General features: G+C 35.6%; 7 protein-coding genes across 9 annotated transcripts; 5 read left to right on the top strand and 2 right to left on the bottom strand.

Annotated features, from left to right (window-relative positions):
• The first annotated feature begins 122 nt into the window (after nt 1–122).
• On the top strand, nt 123–1,670 carry Noa36 (zinc finger protein 330 homolog Noa36). Its single transcript, XM_066290516.1, has 6 exons — nt 123–374; nt 427–577; nt 631–791; nt 849–919; nt 1,187–1,351; nt 1,408–1,670. Exons 1-6 carry the CDS (start codon nt 235–237, stop codon nt 1,632–1,634), a joined length of 915 nt encoding a protein of 304 aa, XP_066146613.1. The 5' UTR covers nt 123–234; the 3' UTR covers nt 1,635–1,670.
• Nucleotides 1,671–1,879: 209 nt separating this feature from the next.
• On the top strand, nt 1,880–4,266 carry SCOT (Succinyl-CoA:3-ketoacid CoA transferase). The gene is made up of 10 exons (XM_066290505.1): nt 1,880–2,120; nt 2,179–2,290; nt 2,349–2,575; nt 2,630–2,886; nt 2,941–3,109; nt 3,163–3,283; nt 3,345–3,561; nt 3,610–3,685; nt 3,735–3,870; nt 3,926–4,266. The coding sequence occupies exons 1-10, from the start codon at nt 2,025–2,027 to the stop codon at nt 4,108–4,110; spliced, it is 1,596 nt and encodes a 531-aa protein (XP_066146602.1). The 5' UTR covers nt 1,880–2,024; the 3' UTR covers nt 4,111–4,266.
• A 189-nt stretch (nt 4,267–4,455) lies between these two features.
• On the top strand, nt 4,456–6,195 carry LOC136343646 (uncharacterized). The gene is made up of 7 exons (XM_066290508.1): nt 4,456–4,784; nt 4,834–4,951; nt 5,007–5,168; nt 5,217–5,450; nt 5,503–5,634; nt 5,684–5,853; nt 5,909–6,195. Exons 1-7 carry the CDS (start codon nt 4,639–4,641, stop codon nt 5,988–5,990), a joined length of 1,044 nt encoding a protein of 347 aa, XP_066146605.1. The 5' UTR covers nt 4,456–4,638; the 3' UTR covers nt 5,991–6,195.
• On the bottom strand, nt 5,992–7,578 carry LOC136343645 (neugrin). The gene is made up of 2 exons (XM_066290507.1): nt 7,058–7,578; nt 5,992–6,771 (listed from the first exon to the last, which is right to left on the bottom strand). The coding sequence occupies exons 1-2, from the start codon at nt 7,439–7,441 to the stop codon at nt 6,055–6,057; spliced, it is 1,101 nt and encodes a 366-aa protein (XP_066146604.1). The 5' UTR covers nt 7,442–7,578; the 3' UTR covers nt 5,992–6,054.
• A 67-nt stretch (nt 7,579–7,645) lies between these two features.
• On the top strand, nt 7,646–9,628 carry LOC136343647 (protein FAM151B). Of its 3 annotated transcripts, none has more exons than XM_066290510.1 (4): nt 7,646–7,788; nt 8,467–8,621; nt 8,679–8,932; nt 8,985–9,628. In XM_066290510.1, the coding sequence occupies exons 1-4, from the start codon at nt 7,709–7,711 to the stop codon at nt 9,510–9,512; spliced, it is 1,017 nt and encodes a 338-aa protein (XP_066146607.1). In that variant the 5' UTR covers nt 7,646–7,708; the 3' UTR covers nt 9,513–9,628. The 3 variants fall into 3 exon arrangements, with proteins under 3 accessions (XP_066146607.1, XP_066146608.1, XP_066146609.1); XM_066290511.1 differs by having other exon boundaries at nt 7,663–7,788; nt 8,414–8,621; XM_066290512.1 differs by lacking the exon at nt 7,646–7,788 and adding an exon at nt 8,208–8,353 and having other exon boundaries at nt 8,414–8,621.
• Nucleotides 9,629–9,801: 173 nt separating this feature from the next.
• On the top strand, nt 9,802–12,979 carry spel1 (DNA mismatch repair protein spel1). The gene is made up of 5 exons (XM_066290798.1): nt 9,802–11,318; nt 11,377–11,587; nt 11,641–11,943; nt 11,996–12,344; nt 12,392–12,979. Exons 1-5 carry the CDS (start codon nt 9,949–9,951, stop codon nt 12,904–12,906), a joined length of 2,748 nt encoding a protein of 915 aa, XP_066146895.1. The 5' UTR covers nt 9,802–9,948; the 3' UTR covers nt 12,907–12,979.
• On the bottom strand, nt 12,904–17,542 carry LeuRS (Leucyl-tRNA synthetase). Its single transcript, XM_066290797.1, has 17 exons — nt 17,377–17,542; nt 17,077–17,294; nt 16,663–17,023; nt 16,365–16,609; nt 16,087–16,312; nt 15,866–16,030; nt 15,619–15,813; nt 15,158–15,565; nt 14,712–15,100; nt 14,525–14,659; nt 14,276–14,473; nt 14,148–14,226; nt 13,971–14,097; nt 13,788–13,915; nt 13,519–13,731; nt 13,236–13,467; nt 12,904–13,184 (listed from the first exon to the last, which is right to left on the bottom strand). The coding sequence occupies exons 1-17, from the start codon at nt 17,377–17,379 to the stop codon at nt 12,976–12,978; spliced, it is 3,531 nt and encodes a 1,176-aa protein (XP_066146894.1). The 5' UTR covers nt 17,380–17,542; the 3' UTR covers nt 12,904–12,975.
• Nucleotides 17,543–18,793: the final 1,251 nt, after the last annotated feature.

Below are 18,793 nucleotides of genomic sequence, written 5' to 3'. Positions count from 1 at the left end.
GGTGCAGTGAATTTTATTGACAGATTCTACGTGACTGAAATCATTCAAGATAAATAAGCAGAGTTTTAGAATTGGCAACAAGGCGGAAATTAAAGCATAGTATCTTCACAGATGGCGTTATCGCAGTTATATTCTTTACTTTTTCAAGATTATTCTCCCTACCGCAGTTATCAACTGTTCTGCCACGTTTCAATGTGTCTTTTATAATTGTAACCAAAAATTACACAATAAATAATGCCTAAAAAAAAAACTGGTCAACGTAAAAAGGCCGAAAAACAGCGCATCAGACAAAAAGAAATCCGCACCGCTAAGGAGAACGTGCAACTAGCACAGCACCCTTGCAATGCTTCCATGGAATGTGAAAAATGCCATCGGTATTAGTTAATATTTACCCAAGTAGCTGTGCCTCAATTAATTATTTTGAAGCAAGCAAAAGAGTCGAGCCTTCTGCTACTTCTGCCAAAGTGTCCAGAGACTGCCAGTGTGTGCTCAATGCGGCAAAATGAAATGTATGCTCAAGACTGGGGACTGCGTGATTAAGCATCCAGGGGTTTATACCACAGGAATGGCCATGGTGGTATGTATATTAAATATTCTCAAAATATTATTTTGAATAGTATAAATATTAAGGGAGCGATATGTGACTTTTGTGAAGCATGGGTGTGCCATGGCCGGAAATGTTTGCAGTCCCATGCATGCACCTGCCCTTTGCAGGATGCTGCTTGCCTGGAGTGTGAGCGTAATGTCTGGGACCATGGCGGTCGGATTTTTAAATGCTCATTTTGCAATGGGTAATATGCAATAATTACATTTGCTAAGAAATTTATTTAGATTTCTGTTGAATGTAGTTATCTATGTGAAGATGACCAGTTTGAACACCAAGCCTCATGTCAAGTTTTAGAGTCGGAGAATTATAAATGTAAGTTAATATACAAGGTGTTTGGGTTAATAGCAGGAGTTTAACAGAAAAAAAATTTATTTCAACTATATTTAAAAAAATTTTTCATTGCCAAACAACACCTGATATTCAGTGGTAATCTTTGATTTTTCTTCTTTATTTTGTATGGCAATAATGCACATGTAATAATGTTGAAGTACTGCTCCCAAATAAAATATAAGAAAAAATTAATAACTGCTTCAAATATAGAATTCATTATGTTATCTGATGTTTTATACTTTATAACAGGCCAATCATGCAATAAATTGGGCCAATATTCGTGTCTCAAATGCAAGACTTGCTATTGTGAAGATCATGTAAAAAGAAAAGGCTTTAAGTATGAGAAAAATAAAGCCTTTCCTTGCCCTAAGTGCGGTTATGAAACGTCTCAGACTAAGGACCTAAGCATGTCAAGTATGTTTCATTGCATTTTGTGTTGTTTTATCTAATCACACTGATTAAAATTGCAGCTAGAAGTCATAAATTTGGTCGACAAGGTCAGGCCTCCTATGACAATGGGGATGATGACTATGACTATGATGATGGGGCTGGTTATGTTGCCACACCCAATTATGGGGATTATGAAGAGAGCTCTGAAGATGATGATGATAGTGAATCAGATGAGGATGAGGAAGACTGCTCTGCAGAAAGTTCAGATGAAGCTACTCGAAATGTAGAATTAAAGAATTCTGCTTAGTTTACTGTTTATTGCAATAAATTATCATTTAATGTATTTCAATTCTTTAAGTAACGTTTAAAGTGTGCATACTCATTGAATATTATCGGAAAAAACTTTAAAAACTTGTTTACGTAATTGTGTATGCACATTTTTTATAAAAAAAAAGGTAGCTGTCAAATTTTCTGAGGTTAGGTATACTTGTTTACATATTTCTATTTTTACACTATTGAAAAGTAAAAGCTGTGTGTTATTCTAATTTAACTTTATTTATGTTAAACACGTACTGATTATCACAAGTTTCTTCATAATCTACGTAGTTGTTTTTGTCAAATTCCAATTATCACGTAAAACATTTTTTTTCTCTAAGCAACATAAGTTTTCTTTCGTTCTGTCTTCCCGAATCCAAAAATGCTGAAATCTGTTATTTCAAACTCAAATAAAATTTGTACAATATCTAGTAGTGGTAAATTACTGAGTTTAAGTTCTGCAAAAAACATCTATAAGGTAGATTAATACATCAAAATCCTCTAATCAAAGTACACAAGATGAAATTTAATTGCAGTTTGTAGCTTGTGCCTTTGCTACTAAATCGAATAGTCAAAGAAGAAAAATCTATAAGGATATCAAAGAGGCCATAAGAGATATACAAGATGATTCCAAGTTGCTTGTTGGAGGTATAGTTAACCTAAATGATAAATTGTGATAAAAGATAACTTATATGCTTTTTCTTAGGTTTTGGCCTATGTGGTATACCTGAAAATCTTATTGCTGCCTTATTGCAACATGAAGCAAAAAACTTAACAGTAGTATCCAATAATGCAGGTGTAGACAAATTTGGTCTAGGTCTACTTTTAAAGCAGAAAAAAATCAAAAGAATGATATCCAGCTATGTAGGTGAAAATGCTGAATTTGAAAAACAGTTTTTATCAGGAGAATTGGAAGTTGAGTTGACTCCTCAAGTAAGACATGCGGGGGTGCTTTCTGTCCCTTATTTATTTTCCATTTAATTAAAGGGCACATTAGCTGAGCGTATCAGAGCTGGGGGCTCAGGCATTCCTGCATTTTTCACACCTACAGCTTTTGGCACTTTAGTACATGAGGGTGGGTCACCAATTAAATATGATGATAAAGGAAAAGTTGCTTTAGCTAGCAATCAACGTGAAGCAAGACTATTTAATGGCAAGGAGTACATTATGGAAGAGGCCATTACTGGGGATTTTGCTTTAATCAAAGCCTGGAAATCTGACCCAGTAGGAAATTTAATATTCAAGTAGACCCTTAGTAAACATTATTGGTTTTATTATCAATGATAATTTATATTTAGTAAGTCAGCTAGGAATTTTAACCCTACCATGGCAAAAGCTGCCAAAGTGACCATTGCTGAGGTTGAAGAAATTGTCGATCTTGGAAGCATAGCTCCAGACCAAGTGCATTTACCAGGGATTTATGTTGACAGAATAATTTTAGGGGAGAAATACGAAAAACGAATTGAAGTACATATGTTATTTTTTATTAAATATCGCTGAGCTCAGAAGATTTTTTTTAGAGAGTTACAGTTCAAAAAATGTCAGATAGTACAGAATCTGTGGTGAAGCGCAATCCTGCTGCTGAGAAACGAGAGAGAATAGCCCGGAGAGCCGCTTTGGAGTTCAAGGACGGAATGTATGGTATCCTTTAATTGAGTAAAGCGCTTTCGTTGTGTAGTTTTTCCTTAACCCAAAAATTCAGCAAACTTAGGCATTGGAATGCCTATGCTCGCCTCCAACTACATCCCCAATGATATGGAGGTATTTCTGCAATCTGAGAACGGTATTTTAGGACTAGGTCCGTTCCCGCTGCCCAATTGCGTCGATCCTGACTTAATAAACGCAGGAAAAGAAACTGTTACTATTGTCCCTGGGGCTTCCTTCTTTAGTAGCGATGAGAGCTTTGCCATGATCAGAGGGTGAGCAAATTTATATTTGAATTTTTCACCAGGTTAAACCCTCCTTAGAGGACATATAGATTTGACGATACTGGGGGCCATGGAGGTGTCTCAATACGGGGATTTGGCCAACTGGATGATACCAGTATGTAACGCATTGGTTTTTATGCATTTTTAAATGGTTGTTGACATAGGGGAAGCTGGTTAAGGGAATGGGTGGAGCCATGGATTTGGTGTCTGCCCCCGGGACTAAAGTTGTAGTTTGCATGGAGCACGCCGCCAAAGACGGTGGTAAAAAGATTCTGGAAAGTTGCACGTTGCCCCTCACAGGTTTTTTATTATTTATTTAATCAGAAAAAAATGGTTTTTGTTTGTTTTTAAACAGGGAAACAAGTAGTGGATTTAATAATAACCGAAAAGGCGGTATTTACTGTTGACAAAGAGAACGGTTTAACACTGACGGAAGTGGCTGAGGGTGTGGGGGTCGAGGAAATTTTAATGACAACTGGGTGTAATTTCCAAGTTGCCGAAGAGCTGAAACCTATGGGGCAAATTCAGGTTGGGCTGTAAGTTTTGACGCAATGATCTCTTGGAATTCGAAGAAAAATATATTGTATATTAAGTGTTCTTATCGTTATGTGTAAATTTAAACCAAAACCATTTAGATAGCATGTAATATAATGTAAAATAAAGGGACATGTTTGGTTGGTTGATTATGTATATAAAGTAGTTTTATTATTGCTTCTAAAGATGGCTTATATAATACGGATATAAATGGCAAGAAAAAAATTATTTACAATCTAAACGACAAATATACTATTTTTGAGACCTACGTTCGAAAAGGAGAAATGTTTCAGATACACGTTCCCCCAGCGTGAAGGCTCAATTTGGACACTTCAATACATCTCTTATACGCACTACAATAATTGCCCAACGTTATTTTCACTTTCAAGATAATGCCACATAATATGCAAACAAATTGTAACAACTGCTTAACTACCATTATCTAAAAAATACATAAATCGTACATAAGCGCGTCTATTTATAGCAGTTGCAATAACAAAATCTAGAGATTCGTCGCGTTCCTTTAACAGAAATATGTCGGGTATTTTACCAGAAACTTTTGTGCCAGGTTTCCATGATGAGGAGCAAGCTAGGAAGATGACCTACAGTGATTTCGGGGGCACTGGACTTAAAGTCTCTAAGATCGCTTTTGGAACGGGTGTATTTTGTTATGCCTACAAGTAAGAACATAGCTACACTACCCAATTCTTACATTAATATTTTGTACAGTGATGTTGATATAGAAAAATGCAGACAAGCCCTGGTGCGAGCTCTTAAGAGTGGTGTAAATTACATCGATACTGCGCCCTACTACGGTCATGGGGAATCTGAGGAAGTCTTAGGCACAGTAAATACAACTCTCTCAACCTTGGCAATTACGCCTTAAATAAGATTTTTTCTAGATCCTGCAAGGAATTCCCAGAAAGGCTTATTACATTGCCACAAAAGTTGGCAGATACGAAAAAGAAATCAAAAGGCAATTTGATTTCGGCGCCGAAAAAACTCGACAAAGCATCGATGATTCACTTAGAAGGCTGAAGCTAGATTATGTGGACATTTTGCAGGTTGAAACTATTCATCAAACACCAACAGTTTTATAAGTAAATGTGTAGGTACATGATGTGGAATTCGCCCCTTCTCTGGATATTGTTCTGAAAGAAACTTTGCCCACAGTTCGGGAGATTATAAAATCAGGAAAAGCTCGATTTATGGGCATTACAGGTTATCCCATTAAACCGCTAGCAGAGTGTGTCCAAAAAAGCTCAGTTAAATTGGATATGGTCTTATCCTATGCCAGACTGACCATGTTCGATGACTCCCTAAATGAGTTTCTACCACTGTTTAAAGTAACTCTAAAAGCTATCAAAAAATAAACAATAAATACATTTTTTCCGGTAGAAATACAATTTGGGCATCGTAAATGCCGCTGTTAATGGCTTGGGACTGTTAACGAACCTAGGCGAGCGTGACTGGCACGTTGCAACTCAAACGATTAAAAACGTTTGTGCCGCTGCTAGAAAATTGTGTATTGTAAGTTTTTCCGCAGAAGATGTTAAGAATTATTTAGAATTTTTTGCAGGAAAACAACGTAGAATTAGGTAATCTTGCAGTATGGCACAGCATACAACAACCAGGCCCTGACACAACTCTGATTGGAATGGACTCAGTTCAAGTAGTTGACTATAATTTGAAAGTTTTACAACAAGGTTTGACGCAACATGAACTAAATGTTTATAATTTAGTTATGAAGTAAGATTCTGTATATACTTACCAAGGATTGTAATGTAAATTAACTAATTTTTAGTATGCTTAAAACAAAGCTGCAAGAGAAACATTGGGAGGGGTATGAAGTTGAGAAATATTGGGAGCTAATGCAGAAGGATTGAATTCTAAGTAAGATCTACAATATAATTAATATAATAAATATGTATGTAATATAATAAATATGTTTTATTGTGTCATACCAGGGACTCTATACAAAAAAAGGCCATCACTATCATAAAAGCAATCTTTCATCTTGTAGGTGTACCCCTTTTTGTAAATGTCTGAAGGGATCTTAATTTTTTCTACATAAATTAAATGTGAAACATCTCGTGTCTTTTTCTCTGTCAGAGTTACTTCACTTTTTCTTCCTCTATATTTGACTAAATTTTTCTCATCAGGTTTAAGCTGAATAATTTGACTATTGTTCTGTGTTACTTTGTTAAACCCTGACTGCTCAATAATAAGTCTTTCTTCTGGGGATGCTTGGCCTTTCTTGGCTTTTTTAGCAACATCTTTCTCCAGTTCTCTCAAAGTTATTTCCTGACTTCTGCTTTTTGTCTTATATGTCTGATTTAAAGTTACATGCAACTTATCTCTGTCTTCACTATTTTCATTTTCAATACTAACTCGGTCATTAGTATTATGCTTAAGGTTTTGATAGCTTGTAATAATTTCAGAAAATTCTCCTCCCTTTTTAGGTCCAATACTTATGGTTGGCGAGGTTATAAAATTACTGTGAAGTGTAAGTCTCCTATTGGAAAATTTGTTTAGATGTTCTTTCAAATCTTCTGGAAGATCAGTGAGATTTCCATTTTTATAATTGTTCCAGTTTTGCAGCACTGATTTGTCATGATTGAGTATTTTGCTTTGGTCTGTTTTAGTCCATTTTCCTTTGATAATTTTCTAGAAGATAGATATCTCAAAGTGTATAAGAATAAAACCAAAGGATGTCATGTATATGGTGTCTTAAATTCAATGGTTTTATATAGTGTGTAAATTATTATTAAATTAGACACATTTTCCAAAACAAGAATTAAAAAGGAAAAAAAATCGAATTTGGATCTTAATTGAAAAAACTGAGTGACACTGTGATCTTTTTCATCACACATTATAAAATAACTCTAAATTGAAAATAAATCTACATATTATAAATTTTATATTAATTGCAACTTTATTTTTTGTGAAATACCTGAATTACTTCCGGGAGTGCTGGAAACCCCTCAGATAATTTTTCAATTGTCCACTCATTAGGTTCTTGATTGTGCAAATATCGAATCAGTTCTTTGTCCTGCCAAGTCAAGAAATTGGGGAGCTTTTCCTTGAAATATTTCTGCTTTACCAGGAGATATTTCTCCTTTTCTTTTAGTAGTCGTGACTCTCTTAAATATTCTTTATGGGACTTGTCTACCGCCATAAAGTCCGACTCCAAATCGTCAAACTCATAGTCCTCTTCAGTTTGGATTGACGTTTCAAATATTTTTTTCCGCCTATTGATACCCGGATCGTTTCTTAGATATCTGGCAGCCTGTTTTGAATATAAACGGCGTAACACTAACATATTATTTGGAAACATACAATTAAGGTTGCGAAAAATATGAAAAACATAAAGTACAACTTAACCACAAACTCCCTAGTGAAATTTCATTAAAAAAATTCGATGACAACTGCCATAGATATAATAAAAGAGGAAGTATCGATTTCTGTTGGGAGTAAAATAGAACATACATGGAAAAAACAATATCGATATCGATATAACAGTTCATCAGGGTCAAGGACATCTTGAACCTGTTAGTCTCAATAACCACAGAAAATGTTGAGTTTAACTTAATTTTAAATTTGAATGTATTGGTATGGAATTTACATGAGGATTATATGGAAAATTCTTTTTAAACGTGTAGAGATAACCACGCGTGTTACAGGGTAAGAACATTTTTTTGGCGTTTTGTTGGCTAATAATCATCAATGTCATCACCAGGCAACATTGGGGCTGCTAATCGGCTCCTGTTCCCTCTTTGTCAATACAGTAATAGAAAGTCAGGTTCCTGATTATAATGCAATGTTAAGTTTTGTTTAATTTCCACTTGAAGTAACTGTAATCACTTAATACTTCAGTAGAACAATATTTAATGAATTTTGCATATCTTTTAATTTTATCATGATGGTGGTTGGGATTTGACATATGGTTGTAGCTTTTGCAATAAATGTACAAAATTTAGTACAATTTTATTTTGATGCATTTCATTGATGTTGACATTGTACACTATGTAGGAAATATATAAAATCTTTCTTGAATTTCAAATTCTTAACGTGTTTTTTTATTCAATTCTACAAGTGGAAACCCGAATTCTAAAACTTCTAGTACTTTTTAATCCATTAGTAACCGCATCCTCCGCTAATCAGTGTTGATTATTACTGTTATTATATTTGATCAATCTGTATTGAACGTTGATAGGTTGCTTTTGCGTAGTTTGTTAATAAATTGCAAGTGCGAAGCTCCTATAGTCAAAAATATTTTTTTGTCTAGTATCCTTACATTTATTTTTAGTTATTGGTTTACTGGGAAGTGTTAAATAGCTCTAAAAAAATGTTTTTCTTAAGCCTCCTCTTTCTGCTCCTCGCATTTGGAAGTTCTATAATGAGTAACGGATTGGGTATAGAGGATTTCTTCCCTGACGCAAAGCAGAATCTTACAAAAATCACATGGGCGCACGCAGTAAACAATCGAAACTACTTAAATACAACTCTGAAGGATGGTAACAACAATCATATATTAAAATTAAGATGACCGAATATTTTTTTATTGATTTCAGACGACATTAACATGATAGAAGCGGATGTTATCATGGGAACCTTAAAATCTGAGAATTCCAAAAATTTACTTCCTGTAATGGGTCACCCTCCTGAGAATGTTTCTGATTTGTCTCTGCAGATGTTCTTAGACCAAGTTAAAGCTTTTAATTTAAATGTCACTGTTGCTAACAACACCAGAAAGGGAGTCAAATTGGACTTTAAATCAACAGACGCGTTTAATAGTTCAATACAAATTGTGACTACTTTTGATAAGGTTTGAGCAGGTAATTAAGTTGAATGATCTAAACGCTATAACTTCCTTTTAGGAAAATTTTCCTATTTGGATCAACGCCGACATTCTCCCAGGACCTATAGATGCAGGCGAGCCTACAGTTGACGCTAAGAACTTTTTTAAAGGGGCGAACTTGTTTCCTAATTCAATCCTTTCAATTGGCTGGACTACCCAGTACAATGACTCCAACACAGGAGGTTACAAGTCCAGCCAAATCAGCGATATGGTCGACGTTATTAAAAATAACAAAATTTCTCAAAACATCACATTTCCTGTTCGGGCCGGATTAGCAGCCCAGAGTATCGATCTATTGGTGAATTTAACTGAACAAGTGCCAAATTCTACTCTTACCATTTGGTCGTCCTTAGAAGATAACGTTGATACTGAGAAACTCAGATTATTGATAAAAAAGAACGGTTTAAACAAGACTTTTATTGACGTGCCAAGGGAACTTTTAGAAAAATTGCATCTAAATGATTTACCAAACGGAGGGTCTCCATTGAGGAACCCCATTTGGTTCATTGCTTTGGTGATGTTGATTCTGAATTTTGGAATTAATTAGTGGTGAATTAGAAATAAATTATATATAAAGAGGGCATATTTTCGGTTGTTATTTATTTCAAATTTGTAGTGAATTTGTAAAATTATGTGCTTTTGTAATATACTTACTTTCACAATTTTCTTTTAATAATTTTTAAGAATATTTGAAATAAAAAAAATAAAATAATAGTATCGATAACTAAAACACATCTCTATCAATCACTTCAAACTTGGAAAGGATCCGAGTATTCTCGATAAAACGATTTACACTGTCAATAATTTTGGCAGATCGGCCTGATTGACATAGAAAACCAAAAAAATACGTAAATTTTGGCGGGATCGGGAAATATTCAGTTCTAGGAAAATCTGTGCTATAAATTAACAAAAAAACAACCACTAAATACTCAAAAACACAAACATTTGCTATTAAGTACTTAATATTTATTCACCAAAATACAATGGCTGCCGAGCCCCTTTCAATCTCAAACTTGGACCTTGCCCAACAACAATTCATCAAATTCTTCCAGAGTTTGCCTGAAAAGAGCGCCTCAACTGTCCGCCTATTCAACCGCACTGATTACTACACTGCCCATGGATCTGATGCTCAGCTAGCAGCAGATTTTACCTCAAAAATTATTAAAAATATGGGGGAGCATTCTAAGCTAAGTTACGTTTGCTTGAGTAGACATGAAATGGAAACTTTTGTTCGTGAGTTGCTGTTGGTACGCCAGTACCGAGTAGAGGTCTATGTGAAAGTCGCAGGGAAGAGTAATGAATGGCAATTGGAGTATAAAGGATCTCCGGGGAATCTCACTCAGTTTGAGCATGTGCTTTTTGAAAATGCCACAATTGACTCTTCAAATTGTGTTATGGCTGTAAAGTTTGGCAAAGAAAGAACGTTGGCTGTGAGTAATGTTAACACCACAGATTTGATTTTTGAGGTATCTGAATTTGTGGATAATGAACATTTAACAGAATTTGAAGCATTGCTGGCTCAAATTAGCCCAAGAGAATGTATTATACCTAATGGGAATTCATCAGAGTTAATCAATCTCAAAAACATCTTAGAACGGAATGGAATACTTGTGGCTCAAGTGAAGAAATCTGATTTTAGCTCTGATGATATAATTCAAGACTTGAATAGACTGTTGTTTTTTCAAGTTCGCCAGCCAAGAAATTCTGAAAGAATTCCTGAGACAAATTTAAATGAAGCCATGAGTTGCTTAAGGGCAGTAATTTCCTTCCTAAATCTTACTGGCAGCGAGACAAATTTCAACCAATACAGATTGAAAACTGTAGATGCCCACAGACATGTACGAATAGATAATGCTGCTCTTTATGCTCTCAACATTTTGCCTAAGCCCACTTTCAACAGTGAAGGAGCTCCAGTTTTTACTGCATCTGGCAAAGCTTACAGCTTAATTGGAATTTTAAATCATTGTGCAACCCCACAGGGGAAGAGATTATTAGAGCAATGGATAAAACAACCGTTAAAAGATGTAAATATAATTAAAGAAAGACTGGATATTGTGGAGTGTTTAGTACACAACCTAGAACTACAGTCAGCCATTAGTAAGGAGGCTCTAAAGAGAATTCCAGATTTAATGTTATTGTCTAAGAAATTATCTGGTGAAAAAGCGAAGTTACAAGACTGTTACCGATTGTATCAAGCAATCAACTATTTGCCTTCTTTAGTAGGCATGCTTAGTAAGATAAATAATAAATCAGTGAAGGATGTCATTGTATCTCCGTTGGGGGAACTCCTTGCTGATATGGCCAAATTTCAAACAATGATTGAGACCTTATTGGATTTGAATTTAGTTGACAGGTAAATTTTTATATTGCCCCACATCACACTTTTAATTCTAAATTGATGATATATCAAGGGGGGAATATCTTATCAAAAGCAACGTAAGTCCAGAACTCAATGAATTGCATAAACGCAAAGAAAGCATTGAGGAGAAGATGCAAAATCTCTTACATAAGGCTGCAAAGGACTTATCTTTGGAGGAGGGTAAAACCATTAAGTTGGAATTCACCTCTCAGCATGGGTACTTCTTTAGAATCACCAAGAAGGAGGAACATGCTTTAAGACATGTAGTATTGAAAATTACTACAAAAACAATATATTTTTATAAAACAATTCGTAGGCAAAAAGTTACAAAATTATCGACGCTGTAGCCGGCGGAGTCCGATTCAGGAATGAAAATTTAAATTTACTTAATGAAAAATATTCCTCAATCAATGAAAGCTTTGAGGCCCTTCAGAAAGAAATGGTGGATGAGATGCTCACAGTGGCAGCAGGATATGCAGATACTGTGCGCAGCATTAACATGGTTCTTGCCACTTTGGATGTGCTCACTTCATTTGCTATAGCTTCAGTGTCAGCCAAAATCCCTTATATTCGGCCTATACTGAAGACCGATGGGGAAAGAGTATTGAAACTCGAGAAGGTTGTAGACCTTATTTCTATAGGTTAATTATTTAAAACCGACCCATTTTAAGGTTCGACATCCATGTCTAGAGCACCAACTTCCCCAAGATTTTATTCCAAACGACGTAAATTTTAATCAAAAGGACAAAACATTCTACATAATCACCGGACCCAACATGTGTGGCAAAAGCACCTATATCAGGTCCATAGGAGTGTGCGTGCTGATGGCTCATATTGGGTGTTTCGTGCCTTGCGAAAACGCAGAAATGTCGCTGGTAGATGGAATTTTGGCTCGAGTGGGAGCAGACGATTGTCAGCTGAAGGGGTTATCCACTTTTATGTTAGAAATGATCGAAACTTCTACCATATTAAAAACCGCCACCGAGAACTCACTTGTGATTATTGATGAATTGGGGAGAGGTGAGTTACTGGACAAATTTAATTTTATGAACAACGAATTCTTCTAGGCACATCTACCTACGATGGATGCGGCATTGCGTGGGCCATAGCAGAACATTTAGCCACAGACGTGAAAAGTTTTTCGTTATTTGCCACTCATTTCCATAAAATAACCAAACTTGTCGATAGTAGTCCCTCAGTTGGGAATTTGCATGTATCAGCTATGTGTTCGAACGACTCAATAATGCCACTCTATAAAGTGAAACCTGGAGAGTGTGACAAAAGCTACGGGATACACTGTGCGAAAATTGCAGAATTTCCGATTGAAGTGTTGGATTGGGCCTCGGACAATTTAAAAGAGTTGGAACATCAGGAGGGGATGAAGTTTATGGAGGAACTGGAAGCTGAGGAGAAGAAAGCTATAATAGAAAAAGGAGATGAGCACGTAAGAATGGCACTGAGAACGCTGAAAGAAATTTTTGAAGGACAGGAGGCAAATGCTTTGGAGCATTCTTTAAGTCGCATTAGGTCAGAAATGCGCAGTCAAGATAATTTGTTTGTTAAAGGGATGTTATCGAAATGAATTTTAAGTTTTATTTTAACACAGGTGCTAATGCACAATTAAATTAAATAAATACGAGAAACATGAACATTAAGGCTTAAGCAAGTAAATGATTTGCTTCCCAACCTCGATGGCCTTGGTGCCGTTTTCAATATGAACATTACCTTTCTCCAAGTCTACTCTGAACACTGCATCAGGGGAAATACGCTCTTTCCCTTTCAAGGGGTCTCCGAAAGTCGGCAGTGTAACTGGGCCTATTATTGGATCTTGGAAACGATAAAGCTCCACTAATTCAGGTTCTGAAATGTTGTCATTATGAAATGTAAACAATTGAGGACAAGAAAAAATACTTTTTATTTGCTTGAAATGTTTCGCCAGTTTTTCTGCAACTTTCCTGTGCGTATCCCCGTCGCTAATTACAATATACTTAGAAAAAAGGCCGGATGATGGTATGGGATTGACAAGCTCGAGTTTCACTCCAGGTTTGTTTGAGAAAAGCACAAAAGGGGAGCCTGGGCAGCATTCTCGCATTTTATCATTAGCGTTCGGGTCATCTGTGAATTTAATTATCACTTCCTCTACCTGTAAAAGCAAAAGAGATGCATCTAAATAAAGACAACTTAATTAGCTTACATCAAGCGTATTGGCCAAATAAACATTGTTGTTGCGCAAAATTTCGGCCTCATCGAATTCCAAAGTAAGTGCGAAAGTTTTGAGACCGAACTGATTGACCTTTTCTCTTGTAGTTTGAACAAAAGGCATTACTCTCTTCATGTATTTCTTCAGTTCATCTTTTTTTGCAAGCTCGGTCGATAATGTTTTATTGTCTGGAAGGTTGCCATTTTTCTGAAAATTTTCAATTGTGCGGGCTGTTACTAATTTTATAATTGGGAAAAAGATACCACAAAATGTGTTTTCAGCACTGTTAAAATGCAGCTCTGCCAAAGAGGAAAAGACTTTGCCACCCATATGGTGCATACGTTTGGTTTTTTCACAGGGAGAGGGTTAGGATTTTGCTTCGATTTTACTCCTATACACAGAATAATTAAACATATTTCTAGGTTCAATCATTATACGAACTTAACCTTGCAAATAAGTTTTCAAATGTACTCTGAAGGAATGAGCCGCTTCCATAAGGTATTCCGAAGCCTTTATGTCAATTTCATTGATTGCACCTATTGCTGGCCACGCAGCTTTCACTATGCTGGATGTCTATCGATAAAATGATTTCTTTAATTGTTAAAACGTAAAAAACAACTCACATTTCCCAGCATCTCCCACACTTTTTCGCAAACATGCGGACAAATTGGGGATAAAAGGAGCGCCTGTACTTCGATAAACCTACGAAAACTTTCTTGAACGAAATGTAATTAGAAACAAATCTTTCTACCTCAAAACTAGGTCTACATGCATGCCATCCAGCAAACATAGCTCACGGTATTTGTCCCTGGTTGCTTGAAGCTCGAAAAAGCCCGTTCTCAGAGCTTCTTTAAATAACATTTTACCGTAAAAGTCGTCAGTTTCCTTGATTTTCAGGTTAATTTCACTCTCAAATACTTTGTCATTAAAAGAGTAGTTTTTATCGGATCTAGAAAGCGATTTTAATAATGATGCGGGAGTACTTTCTTTGTATACATACCGTAAACTTTCTTTGGACTGCAAGATTTCCTTAACCCATTCAATAAAAGTGTAAAGTCTCAAAATGCCGGCATCAGCAGAAGCTTCAACGAAATTGGCATCTTCTACTGAATCTCCGGCATCTGCCAAACATAATCTACAACCAAAGATACAAGTTTATTTTATTTCTATATGTCACTTGTAATCACCTCATTCCATCGGCACTATACTTTTCAAGGGTTTCCTTGAGGGTCAAAAAATTTCCGTCATTTTTACTCATTTTGGCGGAATTGAGCAAGAGATGCCCATTTGCTCTGACGCTTCTCGGCCACTTTGATTCGTCATTTGGCCAAATAGCACAGTGATTGTAAATGAAATACGTCAAGTGGTTCTGCACTAAATCCTTGCCGGAAGTTCGAACATCCACTGGATACCAAAATTCAAATTCCCGTTTCATGAGGTCCAAAGATTCTTTCTTGATGCTGCATTTTAGAGGATATTTGGCATCTTTAAAGAATATATAGTCCCAAACTTCTGGAGTAAGCTGTTCTGCTTTGATGCCGAGGGCATTGGGTTTACTACCGCGGAAAGAGTTTCCCTAATGAATAGTGATTAAATAGCTTGTATATTTCAACATAAAACTTTAGGTACTAACCTGAAGTAAATGAGCTACAGTATAATATGCGTTATAAATAGTGGAATCTGAAAGAGACTCAATGAGCCATTGGGGGTCCCATGGTAGCTTAGTACCTAAACCATAGGTGCGTGAACATGCATGTTCATGCAGCCAATCAATGCAACCCATGAAATTCTTCTTCACTTCATCATGGTAAGTATTGATATTTTCTAAAGCCTTTAAAACTTGTTTCTTCCAGTTTTCCTCTCCATAATCCAAATACCATTGATCACACAGAGCCACCACACATTCATCTCCTGAACGAGACATTATGGTTTTTTCAGGTTCATAATAAATTACTGCTTCATTATTATCAACCAGGGTTTTCTGGAGGGATTTCTTGACGTCTTGGATTTTCTTCCCTTTATACTCCCCCACTAACATAATCTAAGAAATCATAAAATTGATAGAGCTGATTTTGAACATGAAAAAAAATATACCCCATCATAAAATCCCTTTAAATACACCATTTCTTTGGCCTGGGCAAGTTTCTCTTTATCATTCTGGCTTTGGATTTTTAGCATTTCATATGCAGTAATCGCAGATAAATTTCCAAATTCTGGCACTTCTATTATAGGAATGACTTCATATGGTAGTACCATTTCGTCTTTAATACCATATTTTTCCCTGAAAGGCTTTGAAAATATTTTTTATATTTAGTGACTCAAGATTTTCCATTAAAAATACCTGCTTCTTTTTAAGATCTGTTAAAGCAGCATAATCATCAGGAGAATCAGAGGGCACACTAGTGACTACCCCAGTTCCTTTATTGTCTTTAATTGTCAACATAGGAAGGGCATAGATTTTGTCATAAGATGTCATAGGAGCTTTAAGGGCACACCCTATCAAATCCTGTGAAGGTTTCAATTAGAAAATAATTAAAATTTATTTCCCCAAATTGTCCTTACCTGTCCAATTAACTCACAAAGAACTACAAATTCTCCCTCCACTTTCGTGAAGCCTTGGAAACACATATTTTTAGCTGACCTTGCTGAACAAATAAATACCTCCCCTTTAACAGTCTCAAAAGCTATATATTTAATATCTGGGTGAATCCAACAATTAGTCTGACCATACATTGTTTCGGGCCTTAAAGTTGCTGCCACAAAGTAAATTGGCTTTCCTAAATATGGTCTAACAACCTTTCATTACAAAAATATGAAAAACTCAACAATTAATGATTTACTTTAGTTTTGCTGGAGTTGGTTCTAAAACTTTCATCTTAATAAGGGTGTACTCTTGAGGACCTACTCCTTCTCCAGTAGCCCTATCATGGTCCATGCAAGGCTGACCATCTTTAGCTGAATAAATAGTGTACCTTTTCCCAAATTTAATTTTATTTCTTTCCTTGAGTTTCAGAAATTGCCAGCGAACAAAGGAATCATAAAAAGGATTGACATCTGTGGTGATAAATGTGCGACGCCAGTCCACCTATGTGTAATATTGTCAAATTTGATTAAAACAATTAATTAAACATGTCTTACATGAATACCCAAGGCAGACAAATCTTTAACAGCTAAAGGGGGAAAATACTCCAGCCAATAGTTAACATCAGCAAATTTCTCAATCTCCTCATCTTTCAGACCAAGACTTTGCATGATTTGCCATTGAAATTTGGCTGAACCAGCTTTTGCCACGGCTTTACTCTTTTTCCCTTTACTTTTATCTTTAGGCACCCCATCACTCTCCTCTTTTACTTCTTCCTCCTCATCTTGGGGAAACTGAGGGGGACATCCATAGAGTTCAATCTCCCTCTTGAGCTTGTCTGCACATGCTTTTATTGGCATGCCAGTGCAATGGAAGCCAAAGGGGAAGAGGACTTGTTTGCCCTTCAAACGGTGATATCTAAATTTTTGTAATAATAATTTTTTTGGAGATGAGAGTAGATTTTTGCATACCGGACTGCAAATTCGCATTTGGATAGGGAGAATGTGTGCCCCAAATGCAGTAGTCCATTCATGTATGGATATGGAAAAGTGCACAGGAATTTTTCCTCATTAGATTTCCTGGGAGTGGTCGGAGCGTCGAATTCATGGATTCTTTCTCTTTGCCAACGATTTTGCACTTCAGTCTCGATTTTCTGGAGGTATTCCACTTTAAAAGTGCCCTTTCGCTCCTGAAAGTGTAAATAGCAATTGCATCAGATTCTCCCAAGTGGCGAAAATATATTATTATAGTATTAAGAGAGCCATTCTTACCATTTTTTGTTAGCAGGTGGAAAACCTATTTTTTGGAATAAAAATAAGTTAAAAACTGTGTTTTCTTTTAAAAACTTAACATACGGCGGGGCTAAACACGTTTAAGGTTAGGTGTAAATCTAATGCTGACATTTCAATTGAACAAAATTCAAGCATGTTTAGAATTATTTCAATTGTCTTACAGAGTAGTTAGAGTTAAAAAACTAGTGATTTATAGAGCTGTACTGAAGACTTTTGTAGACTTTGTAAATTTAAAAAAAAATAGTTATTTTAAAATAATTTTAGAATAGTTTATAATAATTAAAAACACTATTTTGAAAGTATTACAAGTTAAAGAATAAAATTGATTATAAGCTTCAGTGTGTTTTCTCTTAAGCCCATTCCTGGTATTGCGATTGGATTTATTTTAACGCTTGTCTAAAGCGCTAAAACCACTGTTAAGAAATCAGTAAATAAATCAATACTTAATTATGGACATTTATTTGCCTACATATTTTGCCTCTGTTGTTGTCTCTCATTATCTAATAATTGCATTTACCATGAAAAAGTGCAAATATGTAATAGCTCGACAGCTTGAACAATAAGCAAGGTCGTTTATAGCGTGGACATTCGTCATTAAAATTTGTGAGCAAAGAATCAATTAGTCACAAGATCTCTAACTATAATTTTCTGACCTACTCATAAAATATCTTATCTACCTTTTCTTGGGAATACCTATAGCCAAAAGGATATTGGATATACCGGCTTTTCCTTTGTCGGTAGTACCCACTAAAAGTTGTAGGTCCCGGATGGCAAAACTGGAATTCCCTGATAGGCTAGTGACGCTCGTATTGGCGTCGTTTTAACGCATTTCGAACAAGCTCCACGCATAATTAGTTCGCATTCTTGTATTAGTGTATTATTATTCTTTTACTCTTTTTACAACCTTGAACAATAACGCGAACGCGATAAAAATATAACGTATTTGAAGTCACATTAGGCACAGGGAGGCTTAAGCTCATTGAAAATTACCAGAAATTAAAGAGTATGCAGAAGAATATTTTACTAATGCTTATACCTATGTCAATATGTTTCAGTATCTTTGAAAATCCTATGACTAAGTAGTACATACACATAAAGTTTCAAATTGGTAATCAAGAGACAACCAGCAATGGTTTATTATTAGAGACGTTTTCGTCATCACACTAGTTATTATGTACTGTAAATTTTGCATCAGCATATCGTCATAAAACTTTCTGACTTTGAGAATCCACGAGGAACTGTAAATTATCCGGTATATCAAACTGTCCGTTATTTCGGGGATGGTGCATTGTAAAGTGCATGTAAATACTGAATTGATTGGCAATAAAAAACTTCAAAAAGACATGAAAATTATTCATTAAAATTTCTCTAAATTATTAAAAATAATCCGCAATAA

This window comes from Euwallacea fornicatus, chromosome 15 (genome assembly GCF_040115645.1).
Source record: "Euwallacea fornicatus isolate EFF26 chromosome 15, ASM4011564v1, whole genome shotgun sequence".
Lineage (NCBI taxonomy): Eukaryota > Metazoa > Arthropoda > Insecta > Coleoptera > Curculionidae > Euwallacea > Euwallacea fornicatus.
This window is presented reverse-complemented; position numbering and strand designations above follow the sequence as displayed.

What these genes read in the sequence shown, in the direction of transcription:
- Noa36 (XM_066290516.1), top strand. Translation starts at nt 235, where the DNA reads ATGCCTAAAAAAAAAACTGGTCAACGTAAAAAGGCCGAAAAACAGCGC. An exon ending in GAATGTGAAAAATGCCATCG is followed by an intron (nt 375 to 426) that starts GTATTAGTTAAT and finishes ATTATTTTGAAG; the next exon opens with CAAGCAAAAGAGTCGAGCCT. An exon ending in TAAGGACCTAAGCATGTCAA is followed by an intron (nt 1,352 to 1,407) that starts GTATGTTTCATT and finishes TTAAAATTGCAG; the next exon opens with CTAGAAGTCATAAATTTGGT.
- SCOT (XM_066290505.1), top strand. Translation starts at nt 2,025, where the DNA reads ATGCTGAAATCTGTTATTTCAAACTCAAATAAAATTTGTACAATATCT. An exon ending in AAGTTGAGTTGACTCCTCAA is followed by an intron (nt 2,576 to 2,629) that starts GTAAGACATGCG and finishes ATTTAATTAAAG; the next exon opens with GGCACATTAGCTGAGCGTAT. An exon ending in GTTCAAGGACGGAATGTATG is followed by an intron (nt 3,284 to 3,344) that starts GTATCCTTTAAT and finishes CCAAAAATTCAG; the next exon opens with CAAACTTAGGCATTGGAATG.
- LOC136343646 (XM_066290508.1), top strand. Translation starts at nt 4,639, where the DNA reads ATGTCGGGTATTTTACCAGAAACTTTTGTGCCAGGTTTCCATGATGAG. An exon ending in AGTTTCTACCACTGTTTAAA is followed by an intron (nt 5,451 to 5,502) that starts GTAACTCTAAAA and finishes TTTTTCCGGTAG; the next exon opens with AAATACAATTTGGGCATCGT. An exon ending in CTGCTAGAAAATTGTGTATT is followed by an intron (nt 5,635 to 5,683) that starts GTAAGTTTTTCC and finishes AATTTTTTGCAG; the next exon opens with GAAAACAACGTAGAATTAGG.
- LOC136343645 (XM_066290507.1), bottom strand. Translation starts at nt 7,441, where the DNA reads ATGTTTCCAAATAATATGTTAGTGTTACGCCGTTTATATTCAAAACAG. An exon ending in CACTCCCGGAAGTAATTCAG is followed by an intron (nt 6,772 to 7,057) that starts GTATTTCACAAA and finishes TCTATCTTCTAG; the next exon opens with AAAATTATCAAAGGAAAATG.
- LOC136343647 (XM_066290510.1), top strand. Translation starts at nt 7,709, where the DNA reads ATGTATTGGTATGGAATTTACATGAGGATTATATGGAAAATTCTTTTT. An exon ending in ATAACCACGCGTGTTACAGG is followed by an intron (nt 7,789 to 8,466) that starts GTAAGAACATTT and finishes GTTTTTCTTAAG; the next exon opens with CCTCCTCTTTCTGCTCCTCG. An exon ending in AAATACAACTCTGAAGGATG is followed by an intron (nt 8,622 to 8,678) that starts GTAACAACAATC and finishes TATTGATTTCAG; the next exon opens with ACGACATTAACATGATAGAA.
- spel1 (XM_066290798.1), top strand. Translation starts at nt 9,949, where the DNA reads ATGGCTGCCGAGCCCCTTTCAATCTCAAACTTGGACCTTGCCCAACAA. An exon ending in GAGTATTGAAACTCGAGAAG is followed by an intron (nt 11,944 to 11,995) that starts GTTGTAGACCTT and finishes ACCCATTTTAAG; the next exon opens with GTTCGACATCCATGTCTAGA. An exon ending in TATTGATGAATTGGGGAGAG is followed by an intron (nt 12,345 to 12,391) that starts GTGAGTTACTGG and finishes GAATTCTTCTAG; the next exon opens with GCACATCTACCTACGATGGA.
- LeuRS (XM_066290797.1), bottom strand. An exon ending in TAAAGGGATTTTATGATGGG is followed by an intron (nt 15,566 to 15,618) that starts GTATATTTTTTT and finishes ATGATTTCTTAG; the next exon opens with ATTATGTTAGTGGGGGAGTA. An exon ending in TATAGTGCCGATGGAATGAG is followed by an intron (nt 14,660 to 14,711) that starts GTGATTACAAGT and finishes CTTTGGTTGTAG; the next exon opens with ATTATGTTTGGCAGATGCCG.